This window comes from Xiphophorus couchianus, chromosome 8 (assembly GCF_001444195.1).
Source record: "Xiphophorus couchianus chromosome 8, X_couchianus-1.0, whole genome shotgun sequence".
In the NCBI taxonomy this organism is placed as follows: domain Eukaryota; kingdom Metazoa; phylum Chordata; class Actinopteri; order Cyprinodontiformes; family Poeciliidae; genus Xiphophorus; species Xiphophorus couchianus.
The window spans coordinates 11,844,448-11,863,077 of NC_040235.1; the positions used below are offsets into that span (position 1 = coordinate 11,844,448).

Genomic DNA, 18,630 nt, shown 5'->3' on the forward strand with positions numbered 1-18,630 from the left:
TACATTCAAAACTGGGTGTAAACCACTGATAAAAGGCTTTTGTGTCGACAGACTGAACTGTTACGTTCAACAACGGCACTGTTTACTCTCAGTTTCTGTTTCAGTTCAGTTTTTAAATGAAAGGCAGTTTAATAAACTTTCATTTTGTTAAAACATGTAAATGAACCACTCTGACGCCACACATGTCCAGGTTTTACTTTTAATGAGAAAATATCCATAATATGTGTAGTAGGAGTATACTGTGAGCCTTACATGTGCTATAAAATAACCAAGCAGATTATGAGCATACAAGTGGTTAACATAGGAACAGAGGTTATGTCGTATATTTAGCAAAATATTACTGGTTTAATCACACACACACACACACAGAGACAGCGTGGGTCACACACTGACGCCTCTTGAGCTTCTAAAAGGAGAAAACTGAGCTACCAGCATTTAAAATGACAAATAAAATCATCTCTGCACCTTGAGTTCAAACATAAAAGCATCATCATAATGATAATATATAAATCACAACAACTCCTCTGTGTGTGCATGGGACTGATTGTGAGAATAATCAATGAAATTTGGGAGTTGACTGAAGATGATCAGAAAAAGTTCATGCAAATATTCCTCCTCAATTACCTTCATGTGAATAATTAAAGCTTAAAATGCTGTGCTGAAATGTTATTTTGTAATTACGTACTACATATTTCTATAAAGGAAGTAAAGCAAAGGATTTGCTTGTAAGTAGTTGCAGCAGCTGATGTCACGAGGACTGGAGAACAGGTTTTACCTGTTGCTTTTTTCCCCTCCTACTTGTCCTCCAGATTCTTTTCAACGCCGCACTACAATTTATCTAACATCTGAGTTTGTGGAAAAGGGACACAATTCCTTTAAAAAAGTAAACGTGAAACATTAATAACATTAACTGAAGATGAAATGAACCGTTCAGGTTGCTACTGGCACTTTGTTTCCACAGTAACAGCAGCTTCTTTACCTCACCCACTACAAGAGTTAATACAATCAGATGGTAGTGTGTGTGTGTGTGTCCTTCATCTCATTTTCTCTAAAGCTCTCCTCAGAGTAGGTGAGGGGTGTTTAAGTGTGTTTGGGTACACAGAGGTTTAGTCCCATTTTGAAAGACGCTTGTCAGGGACAGACTGCGACCTTTGGTTTAAAGAAATCGTTTTATCCTCATGCCTGCAGCATGGCAGAGAAAATAACCTCAAAGGTTAGCTATGAAATAGAAATTTGCCTTTCTTTTAAATTCCTGTGAAAGATCATCTAGGCCTAATAATTAAGCATGTTTCCACAAGACTACTGCAAAACTACGGTACACTGTTCCTACGATTTAAAGTCAATCACTGCAAAAACACAAAATCTTATCAAGTATTTTTGGTCTTTGCACTAGAACCTAGCTTAGCTTACTACACTTGAATTAAGAAAACTAGCAACTTTTCAGCATGATCTAGGATATTAAATTATGGTACATAAATAAATCCTTAATATTGATTTAAAAAGTACTAGTTCCGATTTTTACACTTAAAACAATACATTTTTCTCATGTATTAAGTGTAAAAATCTGACATTGGAACTTGAGTTATATAGTTTTTCATCTATATTAAGAAACTGCTGACTTAAAACAAGCTGTTATATCTTGCTTAAAAGTTACTTGAAAATTAGTTTTGTCATATTTCAAGTGTGCCAAGATACCTGCACTAGAAACCAGACAAAAAATATTTCCTACGATGTTGTGTTTTTGCAGTGAAGATATGTGATAAGTGCCAGGAGTTTTCTCCAGCTTTATGGACCATAGAGTAACAGAGCACCTCCCTCCCCCACTAGTTGCTGCACATTTCCAGTCAGCTGGCTAAAAGCAGCTGTGTATTTTTAGCCACAGCTCATTTACTTACAAATTATAAAAACCGTATGCGGAAAAACAAGACGAGCAGGGTGCAGGCTGAGCAGGAATGTAGTCGCTTAACATCAGTTCCTGCCGTTGCTCTGCGCTTGTTTCAGTTTGGGGGAAAAGAGTGCAAAAAATTCATGCACACAATCAATACTTCTTAAATAGATTTAAGGGCTTCTTTTTTTCCCCCCTCAAAATAAAATTTTGTTTTGGTATAACGACCTTTTTATACAAAACCTTTTCAGTACTCCTAGTCAAATTTTATCTTCAGCCACATGTTCACACATCTGAAACACTTCGCTGTAATACATGAAACAACTGCTTACATCTGAAAGCACAGGTCAACGAAGCCAACAAAATTGAACTAATTGATCTTCAGAATATAAAACAAACACTTAAGTCTACCTTAAGCCTTAAAAATCTGTGGAATTTGGAGATTACAGACAAACTTTCAGTCTGATGTGGTTCCATCTTCTCTCTAGGTCCTATTGACGGTGAAGTAATACAGATAAAAGAGAATCAAATACATCATACCCAGCAACTACTGACAGTCTAAGGCAGAGATAGTTTTTGCTATTGTTTTTTTGCAGATTTACTTACCAGCATTTAACAATCCAGGGATGCTGTCGATCCGGCACTTTAAATTTAATAAAGATACTTAAACAAGTGTAGAAGTTCCCATCAACATTTGAAATAATGTGTGCACATCCTAAAACAACGTGGGTTTGAGAGTCAGTGGTGCCCTTTGGTTGAGTTCCTCCAAGACACTGTGGTCCTTCTGCAGCGTTGTAAAAGGTTAAAAAATGTCGGAAATGTCAAAAATGTGTTCATGCTTTCTCTTGGCTTCGTCTTTCTTTCCACAACACACACGCACGCACACACACACACACCTGGTTCTCTTCCTGTTGAGACTTCAGGGTTTTCTAAAACAACCGCAAGTCCATTCAGCAACTCTCTGGAAACAATCTTTACATCTTAGCTCTTAGTTCAATCATTAAACTGCAAATAGATTAAAAAAAAAAAAAAAATTGACAAAAGTCACTCAGCGTCTACCAGCTTGTGGAGACGATACGCCTTAAATGTCGAAACCTCCGTAAAAACCCTTCTAACATGTCAACTATCAAATATCAACCTCACTGTTACACCTTCAGTTCTCAGGTCCCCAAACTGATGCGTCTCATCAGGCATCTTGTGATCATCAGGATACAGTTAGCATAATAAATACTGGTTAATTCTCCATTCTTTTCCCCCTCATCATCCTCATCATCCCATTCTGTCTCCTTCTTCACAGTCCTTGAAAAAAGTTGTTCACTCTTCCTCCTCTTCTTCTTCTTCTTCTTCTTCCTCTTCCTCCTCTCCTTCCTCGTTGGCATAGATACCAGCTTCCCACTTCAGCGCCATGTTGCTCTTCCTCCTGGTCATCCTTGTTGCCTCCAGAACCTGAAGTAGATACAATGTCCAATCAGAGTCGAGCGTGGTGTGAGCAAAGTAGTGAACAGCAGATGACATGAGAAGATGTCGTTTCCAAGTAAACAATGAAGTAAAAGTCAATAAAGGTTAGCTTGCTTCCTATCTGTTTTGATATCACTTGTTGGTAACTCAGGAATGCTAGGGTTTCAGTTGTTCCGCTAAACTGAAAGCTGTCTGGGGACATCTGAGGGACGCAGCTCACACTATACACTGAGAGAGGAAAAGGAAGCGGCTGCAGCCTCCTGTACTCAATTGTACAAGGTAAAGAACACCTAAATTTGGAATAAAAGTATTTTGTGGTGCACAAAATAAGGCACATGGTGAAAATTACAGTTTTGACATATGTGCACACATTTTTAAAAACCTTGCAGATCAAATTATAGCACGATGTACTAACAGCGTAGTCTATTTAGGGACTGAATAATTATTTAAAATGCCATCATGGGGAAACTACCGGTAGTTGGACATTTGAGACTGTATCAGGTAACATAAAGTGCTTTGATGCATCCTTGCTAGAAATAAATAAAATTAAAATGGAGACTGTACAATTGTATTACAAAAGGCAAAATATAGATGAAGACACATGCAGAACCAACACAACAAAACTGAACAATGCAGTAAGACAACAAGCAGACCTGGGATCAGATTTACAACCATTTTTGCTTCCTTTAAGAATTAGAACAAGATTTACATGTATAAAATGCATTGCTTTCTTAGTTCAAAGGAACTAAGAAAGCAATGCATTATCAAACTGCAGTTGTAAGTATCAAGACATTCAGTGGTTGTCTAACTGTGCGTAACCAAATACCTCTATAGTTCAAAGACGAACAGGAGTGTGTGAATGTTTCTGACCCAGGTCTGTTTGTAAGGGCAGTTAAGGGAGCGGCGAGATTTCGGGGCATATTGAATACCTCAGTGGTTACTTCATTAGCCCGCAACAAATGTGCATACTGAGCGACCAGCAGGAGAGAAGCAACAGGACAGAAAAGTCAACACATGATGCCATCATGAATAAAAGAATCACAATTCATCATGTAGTCAAGGCGAATTTAGTTTAAGGAATGTAAAGAGGTTTTGCAGTTTGCAAACTGTTCAAACTGTTACTTTGTGTGTCCTTCTTGGCATATCTGCATCATTTTGGGTCATAAAATGAAAGGAATCCCCTTTATTTAGCCTCATGTGAGTTCTCAAGCTTAATAATATGTGGGAACAGAAAGCCCCAGCTTCAGTGACTTACTTTCACTTTGATTTTCGTGCTTCAGACGGGGAATTTCCCCTTTTCTGTTGACCAGTCTAAGCTCATGCCAGCTGCTGACTTTATTAATCACAACATGTGATGTCTGAGGTACTCTCTGTAACTATCTAGAATTGTCACAGAAGAGCTGAAGGCTCATATATCCAGGGAACACACAAAGGAGGATGGGTGAAAGAGATTTACACCCTCCATTCTGTAATATTGTATTTGCTTATTTAAATCCTAAATGTGAAATACTTACACTATTGTCCTCCATCTTCTCTTTTCTCTTCACCTTGTGCGTTTCATAATCTTCCAGAAGCGTCTGCATCAAGTTTTTGGGTCGTGATCCTCCCGAATCCTCGCTGCCAGCATCAGACAGAGCCCCTTCTGAGGGGCAGGGGGAGACCGGCGGTGCAGGCCGAACTTTCTCAATTTTCCCTGAAAACCACAAATCAAAGTGACCTTACGTAAAGCAGGTTGTTTTAACGAGCTGCTTCCTTTTAGGAAAATATGTTCACAGATCTAGTGTGTTGGAAAAATATCCATGCCCCTTACATTTTTGAATACCATGTTAGGTAACAATAACAAGCATCAACTGGAGCTTTACATCACAGACAAATAGAAAGTTGTGCATAACTGTGCAATGAAAAGAAATGATTTATAGTTAAAAAAAAAATATGCTAATGTAAATCTGAAAAGTCTGTAATGCCTTTATAGTCAGCTTTCGCTTTCTTGAGTTAAATAATGGCAGAAGAACATCTGCTGCAATTGCAACTACAAATGTTTTGGGGGATTTCTACCAAGTTTGTGTAACCACAGACATAAATTGTGTCATTTTCTACTCCGAAACAGTTCAGTCTCACTCAGAGTGGATGGAAAGCACCTGGTAACATTAGTTTTTAGATCTTGCAACAGATTCTCAATTAGATTTGGATGTGAACTTTGAACACATAAACATGTTTTTAACAACTCCATTGTAGTAACGGCTGTACTTATGGTTGCCATCTGCTAAAACATGCACCTCTGTTTTTCTTTGTGTTGATCTATCATAAAATCTTATAGAATACGCCAAATGTTATGCTTTTAATGTGACAAGAACAGTCAAACCCTTAGAGTGTGAATATTCTTGCATGAATTGTGTAAAAGTGTGACACTATTACCTGCAGTTGAAACAATCAGATTATTTATGATTATTGGAATAATCGTCAACTAATTTGGCAACTGATTAATCGTTAACTGGAGTAAACAAACCCCAAAACAAAAGTAATTTGCTAAAAGAACAACATAGTTAGAGCAGTAATTAAGCTAAAACTGAAGAAAAAATATCTACACTTTGGAATTTAATATAAAAAACACTTTGATCTCCACAAGTGTCATAGTTTTAGATTTGCCAGGTTAAAATTCTATATGCAAAAAAACATCCTGTTAAACACCTTGCTTGTTTCATTAAAAAAAAAAAAATCAATAATCCCTACACTGTACCTATATTACTCTTTGCTACAAATGATCAAACGTACACGAAAGGAATGCTATGTTATTACATTTTAGGCAATAAAATGTTTATGTTCTTATTTTAAAAAGGAGACGAATTATTATTATTCTAACATTGCATAAAAAATGCACATAGTTAAATAAGAAATCTGCGGAATGTGCCAATTTCTTTATCCGATTAACCGATTAATTGTCAGAATAATCGATAGAATAGTTGATTCCCAAAACATTCAGTCCCAGTATTAACTAACCTGGCGCTGTCCGTGCTGTCAGGGTGAGCCTAGCTGGCAGGCTGTTGCTCTTCATCTTATCTGCGGGGGAAATGGTGCCGTGTCTCACTCCCGTCCTCACCGGTCCGTGACTGTTACTGGGCGCGGCGCTGGGCCGGAAGACGACGGTGGGCTGCGTCTCCCGCTGCTTCTTCAGCTCTTCCTCTCTCTGTTGAGCGGCTCGGATCTCCTCCTCGATCATGGACAAAGTTTTCTGCTTTTTAGAGCGCAGGCGGAATGGGCCTTGAGCGGTTGCTTCCACCTCGGGGCCTCGAGATGCCGCTGCCGTGCTGCGGAGCTCAGCCGCCTCAGAGTATTTACTGAAGTAGCTGAACTCCGGCTTCTCTGGGCTCGGAGGAGATGGGGGGCGGTAGACGGGGGTCGGCCTGGGGACGTTAGCTGGAACAGGAGCGGGTGCAGGAGCTGGAGCTGAGGAGGCGAGCGCCCGCGTGTAGGACGACTGGATTTTGATCCGTGGGCCTCCGTTTCTGGGCCTCTGCGGTGGGGAAACAGGCTGGGAAGGCGGAGGAGAAGGAGTCTGGAGCTGGGAAAGTCGGGATGAACTGGAGGACTCTGACCCCACTCTTTCACCAGACTGTGTGTCCGGCTGCGGGGACGGGATGGACGGCGCAGGACTGGAGGACGCAGGCGACTGGAAGCTGGGAGCTCCAGTAGAAGACACAGGTGAGGATGAGACTGGCACTGGGCTGCTTGTGGAGGCAGAGGATGGAGACACTGGGCTGCTGAGCTGGGAGGAGTTCAGCTCCCCTCCGTTCTGAGCGGCGAGGGCGCTCTGGATGGCGTTTTGGACCAGGACCCCGGCGTGGAATTCCAACTCGTCTTCGTTTGGGCTGCCGCCGGCACTCTGCCCGTTGACTGGAGTTGTGGGCTGAGGGGTGGGGGGCGATACTGGAGTGAGTGGTAATGGAGTCGGGGGTAGAGACGCCCCGCTGTCTGAAACATTATCCAAACTGAAGAGAGTTGTGTCCTGAGAGCGGACGGACAGCTCATCCAACCCAGAGTCAAACTCTTCTGGGTGGAACGGTTGGCTGAGATCCTTTCCTTCTTCCTGCTCCGGCAGGATCGTCATCACGGCTCGGGCGCAAGTAAATTCTTCTGCCAGCCCCTCATTAGACCACGTCACGTGAGTCTCTCCGGTTTCTGCAACAAAGTCGCTGATGCCTGGGCTGCTCCTGGTTCCGGATTTACAGAAAGGTTTGGCAGAGTACAATTGAGGAATGAGGTTCTTCTTGGCAGCGTCTCCCTGCAGAAACTGCTTCCTGGCAGATGAGAAATCAATCTGCTCTTCCAGAATGTCCTCCTTCCTAGTTACATCAGGATCAAAGGTCACCATTGCTGGGGGACCAGACATGTGGGGCTGCAAGAACATATTAGAAACATGGCAGTGAAAATGAGATGTAAACTTAAGTCATCACAAGCCATCAGCTTTTTCATATTACAACACATTATAACTGAAAACTATGGAGAGAAATTTGTTCCAATATTATTGCAAGCAAAGTAATTTAAAAATTTAAATTTGGAAAAGAAAGTATTTAAAAATAAAAACTTTGAAAATTTGCAATGTGTGTATAACAGTCAAACCTACATTAATGCAGTTTCCTATTTTGCCATATTTTATTTTTTTTTATATTTTACTTTGGAAAAAATAGCTGAACCTACATGAGTGGAGTTTGCTATTTTTCTCAGATTTAATTTTTAAAAATTTTTTTCTGCATGTTGTGTGTGTATGTTACCTGAGCGTATGGATAGGGATGATTTTGTTTCCGCTGTTTCCTCTCCTGATATTTCTTTAGAGATTCCAGCTGGTCTCCGTCCAGCTGCTCTTCCAAAGGCACCTTAAATGATTAAACAGCCCAACAACTGATAAATCAACCTGTCAGGGGGTCAGAGTTCACAGAAAACCAAAGACTGAGGGCTAAAGTCTACCTCCAGAGGAGGATTCCACCAGCGCTGTGCAATACCAGGGTTCTTCTTGACTGCCTGGTCTTTGATCAGCTCCTGGCGCTCGCGTTCCAGTTCCTGAACCTGGACAAGAAGAGCAGTTTTTGAAAAAAGTGTGTGAATATAAACATATTAGGTCGTAATGATTTTAATTCATGATTAGAAAAGGAAAAAGTGTTCTACTCAAAGAAAAATGTATCAGAGAAAAACCCAAACAACACACCGGTGTGTATTTTAGCTGTGGTAGTGGATCTACTACACACAACACACATTACCTCTTCTGATGGTCGCCTCCTCGTCACCCTGACCTGCTGCTCTTCTCCGGGTGTGAAAAGTTTTGCTGGTCGTCTCTCCTCCTGAAACGCTCGCAACTCAAACTTGACCGCGCCATGCCCCGACTCATCTCCCTGGAAGTGACCATTGGTTCTTACGGCAGACTCCAGGTGGGGGAACGTGCTCGACCTTTGCTCCTCCACATGGATTGATTGCCGATTGTCAGACACACACACAGAAGAAGATGTTCCGTTGATACTGATTGGTTTTGTATGCTCTGACAGTGAGGGGTCTCCATTAGTGGGAGTCTCTGAAGCTGCGTCCAGCACCTGATCCAGGTAGCTGATCTCCTGTGAACACATAAAATGAAGAAAACAATATTTTACAGGCAGAAATGGGAAAGTAGGCATTTTGATGCAGAATATAGCTCATCTTAAATTGTACAAATATGTATCTTTTAATCATATCATTTCAAATAATTTGGACACAAAAAAATCTATAAAATTGAAAAAATAAATTGTACAAAACTAAGACATAAAATAAAAATGAATGAATATTCTAAGCACGTTTTCTTAAATCAATCAGCATTTTAACAAAATGAAAAGTAAAGATTCAAAACATTTGACTACAGAACTCTGGAATTTCAAAATAATTACTTTACACCAACAATCATCCAGCAATCGTGGATGAATGTTTTTACAAAATAGATGGAATAAAATGCAGCATACTTGCACCACCTCGCTGTCTGGTGTCTCTGCTTTCACAACTACACTCTGGCCTTGGTTGCTGGGGCTTCTGAGGCAGCCATGTTGGACCTGCTGGCTCTCCAGCTCCATGTTTGCAGGTCTGTCAGTGATAACGCTGACTGATTCCTGGAAACTGACACTCTTTACGGCTCGCTCTCTTGGTGAAGAGTCAGTGGCATCCTCGGCTGCTCGCCACGGGTTCTGTGTTGGCAAACAAACATGCGCCTCAGAAGGTAGTTTAGTCACAAAAACAACAGTCAAATCCACTTAGCAAGAAGATTAACTTCTGACTTTTCCCTGGACCCTCTAAGAAAATACACACACACACTTCCTGTGTGTGTAAATCTGCATTGCACCAGGAAAGTGTTTAATCCTCTCCTATCCTATAGTGCATTGACTAGCACTGACCACTAGAGGGCACCAATCATACGCTGCTACATAAACTGTCTCAATCAAAAAGGCATTTCTAAACTGGTATAAAATAACTTGGGAAAATGATGTGTAACATTTTTCTAAATCCAACAAAAGTCTTAGTAAACTTGGACAAATGCGAGAGATAATAATGATGCTTATCTCTAGAAGTGACTCATGTTTCAGTGCCCCTTGGTGTTATTGTACTACAACAAAAAAACATTTATGTATTTTACTGGAATTTTATATAATACAGCAAGGAAAAGTTAAAATCAAAGGAAAAGATTATGTACTTTTTCCTTTTTCTTTCACAAATAATCTGAAAAATATTTCAGGGCGGACATTTGTATTCAGAAAGTTTTACACATCTACAACCTGAAATTTTTTGAATATTTTTCTTTGCAAAATACCTGAAAATTATTGAGATTGACTGGACATAATCTGTTAATAGCAAATAAATCCCGCCACAGAATACTAATTCAACTTAGGGTGCATTCACACCAGCCCCGTTTAGTCTGCTTTAATCAAACTTTAGTTTGTTTGCCAAGAAAATCTGATTCATTTGGGGAATGTGTGAATGCGCAATCAAACTCTGATGTGAACCAAAAAGAGCTAACTCTGGTTCACCAAAAACCTGGGTAATGATTCCCCTAAAGTGAACTCTGTCAACGTTCAAATGCACATATGAATGCAAGCGGATCGGCATTCATAAATGCTTTTGCATTTATGAATGCAAAAGCAGGAAGTGAACTATAGCACAGGGCATTCTGGGTTAATGTAGAAAAAAAAAACACGAGTCTAGACCTAGAAGAAGAAATGGCTTGTGGTCTTTCGCCAAAACTAAAGAGAAATCCTCTAACAGCTAAAATCTGAAGCCACTCCATTTTCGTTTACATTTTGCGAAGAAGGAAGTTGCGCTCATGTCTTCTTCTGAGGTTTTCGTCTTGTGTCCTTCAGTGGTTTTTGGTGCAGTGCCATCACAGGTGATGTGAAAGTGAAGCACACCAAACTGAAAATGTAACAAATCTGGCCATTTTGGTCTCCAATCAAATCGACTCTACCAAACTATCAGGTGTGAAAACATCCTTAGTTCTTAACTTTGACTCCAAACCTCCAATTGAGTTTCAAGTTTTTTCTGGCCTCTGTACATGTTGAAGAGAAGCATCCCCACATCATAATGCTGAAACCACCATGCTTCGGTGTCTCCATGTTGATGTACTGTGTAAGGTTTCCATCCCATGTTTGCAACAGATCATCTTCTCGGCTTTCTTTTCACAACTGCAAAATAATAAGATGTGTGACTCATTTTTAAATCACTGTATTACGTGTAGCTAATGTTTCACTTTCACTGAGATTTTCCAAGAAAGTAATCCGCCCAGGAATCAGAGCTCCTGGTTCAGTGACCCATCCATACCAAACATTCCTACCCTGCTGTTCAACAGGAGCTACATTTACACACTCCTGTGTTTATGACCCGTCCCTTTGTTCTTCTGAGGGTCTCTGACAAATAATCTATTGGCCTCCGCTTTTTAAAGGTCTTTGCACCAACTGCTTCTTCCGTAAGCGTGTGTTTATCTCAAAGAGAAGCTGTTAACCTTTGTGTTTCCAACTTTTGAAAGTGTGTGTGGAGATTAATGAGGGTCACTTGAGCAAATTGGCTCAACCTTCAGTTAAAGCACGCAATGGGATAGGAAAGTGGTGTTTGCAGCTTTTTGAGCCTCTAACAGAACCAGTGACAGATCGGACCCGGACTTATCATCACTCAGAGGGGTAAATCTAGGTCATTTTCATTATGTAGCCCTTCTCTGCCTGCCTGAATCCCCTCAATCCTCTTTTTGCATCTTTTCCTTCCTCTTGTGCTTCCTCTCGCCACAGGAACAGAGACAGCAGCCAAAGGAGTCACATGGTGGATTATAGCAGCCTGCTTGCTGAAAAGGACTTCTTGTCTGTCTCATAATCAGGCAAAGATTTTCTTCTACACTTCGGTGTGGTCTTCTCCACCCTCCCCTGAGAAAAATTGTGGGTTTGAGGGTATTTGGCTCACTTAGTTAGCTGAGTCCCATAAAAAAATACTTATTTAATACGGTCCTTTTGAGATAAATACACCAGCACATTGTGTCTATTTTCCATTAGACTTAACAGACTTACAAAGATGTCCAACAGGATGACTTGAATTTCAGTCCGAAGTGAACTTGGACGCTCCATGGCATTTGAAAAATTAGCCTCTTTAATTGTAATAACTGCAGATATCAGGGAATCATCAGGTTAGAGCACACCGTCTATCTCTGAATGAAGTGCTGCAGATTACTGAACAGTTTTTTTAAGCAATTTTAAGCATATGTAATGCATGCTACCTAAAGCTAGCACAAACATTAATGAGTCCTATCAAAACAGAGAGTAAGCACGCTAGCATTAGCCTAGCAGTTCAGGAAATGTCACAGCATAAAAACTTCCAAAGGAGAAATTTATTGAAGACTGTAGCTGTGTGTGTTGAGTAAGATTTCTTTATGAACAGTATCTTTTATAACATTACGGTAGATTTATCAAACAAGTTAACCTCTTGTTGGAGAATTGTATGGCTCTTTTCAATGTTTGAGTATTTTTAGAACCAGAACACAATTGTTGAACAATTACTACATTGCTTTTAGTAAAAGGTCAAAATATTACACAAATACAGAAATAGCCAAACACTTGACTAAAATCACCAAGTAGGGGAAGTAGGGCTTTAAAAGTCAATACCATAACATAATGATTCGCTGTGGTCAAGATAGCAAGGAGGAGAGTTGCAGTAATTCACAATGCAAATCCTGGATGTAGGATTTAGGACACAAACAGGGAGCAAGGAGGATATTGGGTGAACCAAGAAGTATTGATTACTGGATGCAACACAGGTGAGTAAACGAGTAGATGGGAAGCAGCTGTACAGAAGGAGGAAACTGAGGCACTGGTGAGGTAAAAAGCAACACTAGTGACTAACAATACAGCAGTAAAATGAAACATATCTGGAACATCTCAACCAAAACAATCAAACTAAACTCAAAATCCAATAGATCTCTTCAAGTTTTAATCAACTTTTACCAACATTTCAGCAAAACAGCTGTCAGATTAAAGCAGTTTTGCCTTTAAACAAGTCAAATCATTTTTTACTGTTAATTATGTCAGCGATCATATGAGGACCAGATGTAGCCTCTAATTTCACACTCCCATCGAGCTCACTGTATTTGCGACACATGCATGATTGTCCACGCAGGAATGTGTGTGTTTGTGCAAGTGTAGGGGTGTGTGTCCAGCAGACAGAACAGAGGGGGAGGATATCCTTTTACTGCCTCAGGAAAACAGAACTAAAGTACAGGAATGTCTCCTATGCAACACAATTCTGCTTCAAATGCAAGACTGAAAAAAGGGTGGCTGTGACTGCGCAGCGGTGTGTGTACTTATACATGAGGTGTGTGTTGGTATATGATTTTTGTTTCACACTGAGGTGAACACACACATTCCAGGCATAGCTTGCTGTCCTCAAGGCGCAGACTTTAATTCTTGTGATGAAGGACGATGTTAACCTTTCTTGTCCAAGGAAAGTTAAAAAGGAGAATTTCTGAGAATGGGTAAAAAAGAAAGTAAGAAAAAGTAAAACCGATCATCTGTAGAGCTGTTATCAGGGAGGACTTTCATTGGTATTAAAAGGGGTGGAACTGGGTGAATTATGTGGAAACACATACCAAGCACTGTTAGTCAATCGTGAATGTTTCTGAGCCTGCTGCGCTCTAAATCTACAAGTTGTCTCCATTCAGAACATCTGGAAATGCTTACACTCTGGCCGTCATGCACAAAAATCCCCAGCAAACACACAGACACATAAACACAATGTCAAAACATGCGCGCTAAGCTGCATGCTTAGAGAAGAAATCCAAATCCATCCTGACCAGAAATAAAAGTCACATAATATTTTAAAGCCTTGATCATGGGTTTTTCTATAAAACTTTCACCTCAATAAGATACAGCCCTAACTTTAAATACCACAAACAGTCTTCTATATTAGCTTAAATCTGACGATTTGGATTTTAAAACTCTGACTTCAGAATAATCATTCCTGTGTCAAGCAAGTACAGTCGGTTCCTGGCTCTGTTTCTTGGATAAATACGATCCTGTGGAGTAACTGGAACTGTCTGCAGGTTTGCTCCTCCTCTTCTCAGATTCAAACAACCTGGACTGTGAACTCTGAGCAAACACAACTGTCCTGTGCGTATTCGTGACATCAGTGAGTATAGCCTAGAATCAGTTTTTTCATGACAATATTCAAGCTCAGTGACATTTTAGCATCAAGATTAAAATACTGAAGATTGCATCTATTGCACATTAGTCCTCTTCAATAAATATTGTCAAAACACTGCAAAAAAAGAAAAAAGATTCATCCTCACCTGTTGCTCTCAAAAACACCAACGGATTCATCTATTTCAACAAAGTCAGCTTTGGATCCATGCTACGGCAAAACAATCATTTCTACCATTAGTGTGTCTTCTTCGCTTAATCGTTATCCGTTTTCCTATTCGGTTCTGTCCACTTGGGTCCAGCCCTGATCCGTCCTGTTCCAGATTGCGCGAGCACTGGACTTTTCCGCGGCCAAGCCTTTTCCTCTCCTTCTTCCCCTTCTTTCCTCCCCTCCCGTCTCTTTCCTCTCCTCCACAAAGCCTCTCCTTTCTGAGCGGCATTCCTGTCAGCTGCGTGGAGAGTCGTGATGTCATGGGCTAAATGTGTGCATACGCCCGTAAGCGTGCGCGTTTCTCCAGATGCCCACATGCACAAAGCTACCTACTCTGCAAGGTCTTAGACACACACACACCCACGCACACGCCGGCCTGAAAAAGCATCCACACTGCGCTTCCTCTTCACACACACCCAGGTTCCACTTGGCCCTCCAGCTTCTATCAAAACTGGGGAAAAAGCAGAAAGAAGCAGGTGGGGCTGCTATGATGAAGAGATGATGACTGATTGGGGTGCTGGCATTTTCTTCTGTCATCATCTGTATGAAACCTGTGACTCAGTATCTTGTGAGGGTTAGACAGACTTAGGGGCTGCATTCACAATTTAATGAAAACAATGAAACCTACAGCCAGATTCTAATGTGAAGCCTCTAAGCTTCAAAATATTTTATTATAAGACAAATTAGGGGCAAATAAATACTGATCTGAGACGTTTGAGACTGTATGAGCATAAAGTCCAAATTCTACTGTAAATTACTTCAGTAGTACGTGAAAACATTAAAAACAAAAATGTCCACATTTTGTAACATTATTAAAACAAACCTCAATGTATTTAACTGGAGTTTTAGTGCATAGCTGTAAAGGAGGAGGAAAATAAAATGTTTTAATTTTCTTTCTTATGAATAAATACTTGACATACTCACAGGAGCATCCCCAGCATTTTTCAAGGGAGGGGCTGGGGCATGGCTACCCCAGAGAGTTATGTTCATGTCAGAGAAAGGCATACATAAATGTAAAACACAATAAATAATTATATAATAAATATGGAATTTAGTTCCTATCTGATCAGAGGGACCGGCCAGATGGAAATCCAATGTCTATGTTGGTCTGTAACATAAAAACTCAATAAAATATATTAAAGCTTGTGGTTTCTACATCAAATACTGGTGCAGTGGTTTAAAAGTACTTTACATTGCAAAGTACTTCACAAGGTACTTTAAATCTTGTCAACTTTCTGCCAGAAAGAATGTCAAAATCCTAAGGCTATGTGTCTGCGGGTGTTTTGTGTGATCAGATACATGTTGGGACATAGGATCTGTGAAACCAGAGCTGACCTGAGTCATGGTTCACTTTCTCTGCTCACAAACACCACAGCAAGACGTAAAGGAGCTGGAAACACTTTCCTCAAATTTACAAGAGCCATTACAGGCTGCTGCAAACAAGCAACACAGGTCAAGATGTATGGCAATACCGAGTAAGAAGGTGAAGATGTGGTTCTGGGCTGACATACTACATTTATTCCAGTAAACAGTTTGAGGAAACTGAACCAGACCAACAACTATTCAGTTTTTTGCTGATTATTGTTCTTTCAAGCCACTTTGTATATACTAACCTCAAAACGGAGCCATTTTGAAATGAAACGTACTTCAAAGCATGAGGTATTTTTTTGGTGGACTTGTCTTTCATCAGCCCTGACCACAAAACAGTTGCAATTAGACTTTCAATTTAATGGGTATACTAATTTTGAACCCAAACTGATGGAAATCAGAAGAGTTTGTGGAGAGCAGCAGGGTGGTCCATAAGTCAGGGGACTATTCTAATGTGAGTGAGACAGAGGCTTCAACAACAGCATTTATGGGCCCCGTTAACAATTATACATATCAGAATAAAACAAGTGGTGCCTAACCCTTTGGAACAAGTCTCAGCCCCATAAAAGAAACATAATGAAAGTAAACATGAGCAAAACACGTATTATTTTCAAATGACAATGCACAATCTGTGGTCTCAAGCTAAAGGAAATATAATGAAACCTAATCAGTCACACAAAACTGGGGCACTAACCCAATTATGGCCCATGTGCACCGGAGAACTCGCATCCAGGCTGATTTTCCTGCAACACCGCATGTCAGTGCTAGTGATCTATAAAGAGATTAGCTAATTACATGGAGTCCAGGCGACGAACAAACTGGAAGCTAATAGCAGAAAAATAGAGAAGGTCAGGAGGAGGATAGTTTATTTACGTGCTTTTGTATGTGTGTAATTACTCGCATCTGGGTCAGTTTTATGAAACCCATAAACTGTATCGCCCAGAGCAATCTTAAGCACAGGAAGTGGGTTGTGATTGATCCAAAAGGCAAATAATGAAACAATAAACTGTAAGAGCATATTGTAGTACTTAGGAAACAATAGTTTACACATTATTGAAGTCCAGGCAGCCTTCTGTGCTACTGATAAAGTATACAATTATATTTTGCTGAGGATTGCTATTCTATATAATGCAACAACCCTAATTTTTGACCAAATGTAAACTTTAGTACATAAAACATTAATTGGGCCTGAGGGTGTTTGGATTCTAGATGGTGACAGGACATTTTCCTTCAGGATTTTGTTGTCAAGAACAAAAGCAACACCACCACCATATTTAACTGGCAGCATAATGTTTTAGTTCTGAAATGCTGTGTTTGTTTCACACCAAAGTTCTACTTTTGTCCTGTCAGCCAGCTGAATATTTTCCCAAAAGTCTTGGGGATAACAGAATGGTTTTTTCTGGGTCAACAATGGTTGTAACCTTGGACACCATGGATACCATTTGTGTCCAATCTCTTTCTTAAGGTCTAATCATAAACACCAACCTTAACAGAGGCAAAAGTTGAAGTCTGTGCTTTTCATGTTAGACTCCATTCTATATCACAAACTAATCTTTGTGGTAGCAACACTTCAAAACATGCACATCATAAAAAACTGTTTGGACAACAATGAATGTTAGCTAATTAAGTACCAGGCATCATGGCTCTTTAAGCACGACATATATTTGGAGACACTTGTTTAATGCAGTATAAAATGTTCAGCTAGTAAGGAGGTTGTACATGATAAGTCATGTTCAGTTAATTAGAAAATAAAATTGAGTTTGAAGAGTTTGGTGGACAGTTAAGGGGCATTTTTAGCAGGAAGGAGTGTTTTATATTTATGTTTGAACTTCAGAACATAATTTATCTATAATTTACTGGAACTGACAGTGTTTATCCAGAGAGTAAGACCTTCCAGGCAATATCATCTTCCCAAAAGCAATTCCTTCCACTTATGGAGAAGCCTGGTTCATCATCCTGATACTATAGTAGAAATTTATTTAAGAAACAGTCTAACTGCATGATAAGATCATTTAAGTAAAAAATGAGGAGTACATGTTTTTTAACCTAAAAGTGAGACTAAAAGATGTAACATACTGGATAAAAGCCTATCACAACTCACAGGTCATTTCAACAGGAAATCAGGACATTGTGCACAGTCGTATCTGTGGAAACAGCAATCAACACAGGAAATAAAACACAAATCTGAGCCCATAGCACAATAAACAAACAGATGTTCACTTCAGGCAGCAGAAAGTGATCAAAAATGGAACGACTTGGCTCTGATGACTGATTACTATTAGTGACTCTGAAACATCTGTTAGCCAAACAAACTGACAGAAACAGCTAAAATCCAAGCTGTTTCTAAGCAGAACTAGTATATTAGAAAAGCTGCTGAATGAGTATCTTTATGCGGTTACACAGCCCTCCAATCTGGCAGAGTAATGTCAAATTGCAGTGCTAATGAATATTAATAAAGGCAGTTCTCACCTACCCATCGCCACAGAGCATAAAACAAGGAGACTGAAATCATATGAAGGTCCCTTCAGGTTTGAGTGCTGAAAAAGAATGTGCAACATGTCTGGACCCATAGCAAGCTATTTGTGTCCCTTTCCAAACGTCTCTCGCCACCACTCACACACATCTCCGACCCCCACAGACTCCTTCCCAGAGCAGCAACAAAGGGCCCCGCAGGAGCTTCGGTGCCATTCTCCAGACAGAATACTAATGCTACACTCCACAGCAGCGCCTCCCCACACACACGGCCATGCACACCGACATGCTCACAGACGAGAGCCCTTCAGAAGGAAGGTCTGTAGCCAGAGAGTGCGGTGAATTGTGTGCAAGGTCTTTAAACGCAAGACAGACAGACCGATTAACGCTCCCAACAGATGTACTGGACAAACTGGGATAAACATGATCTGAGGGAGACAGAGAAGTAGTGCTGTATTATTTTCTCCTTAGACTAAAGGTTATGACATTGCTTTGGTGTGTAATCATGTTTTTATAATAATAGCCATAGCTTTGTAATAAAAACACTACTTATTTGGGCT

At 40.2% G+C, this 18,630-nt stretch overlaps 1 protein-coding gene across 3 annotated transcripts in view; it reads right to left on the reverse strand.

The window, feature by feature from the left end:
* Positions 1 to 185: 185 nt before the first annotated feature.
* palm2akap2 (PALM2 and AKAP2 fusion) overlaps positions 186 to 18,630 on the reverse strand; it is an 80,156-nt gene continuing 61,711 nt past the window's right edge. For 2 of the 3 annotated variants that reach the window (XM_028025327.1, XM_028025329.1), the window contains 7 exons: positions 9,322 to 9,540; positions 8,596 to 8,943; positions 8,306 to 8,404; positions 8,113 to 8,214; positions 6,341 to 7,736; positions 4,858 to 5,036; positions 186 to 3,331 (listed from right to left, as the gene is read on the reverse strand). In XM_028025327.1, the coding sequence (XP_027881128.1) occupies positions 3,200 to 3,331; positions 4,858 to 5,036; positions 6,341 to 7,736; positions 8,113 to 8,214; positions 8,306 to 8,404; positions 8,596 to 8,943; positions 9,322 to 9,540 (2,475 nt within the window). In that variant the 3' untranslated portion in view covers positions 186 to 3,199. The remainder of the gene's footprint in view (positions 3,332 to 4,857; positions 5,037 to 6,340; positions 7,737 to 8,112; positions 8,215 to 8,305; positions 8,405 to 8,595; positions 8,944 to 9,321; positions 9,541 to 18,630) is intronic. The other variant, XM_028025328.1, reaches the window with a different exon arrangement.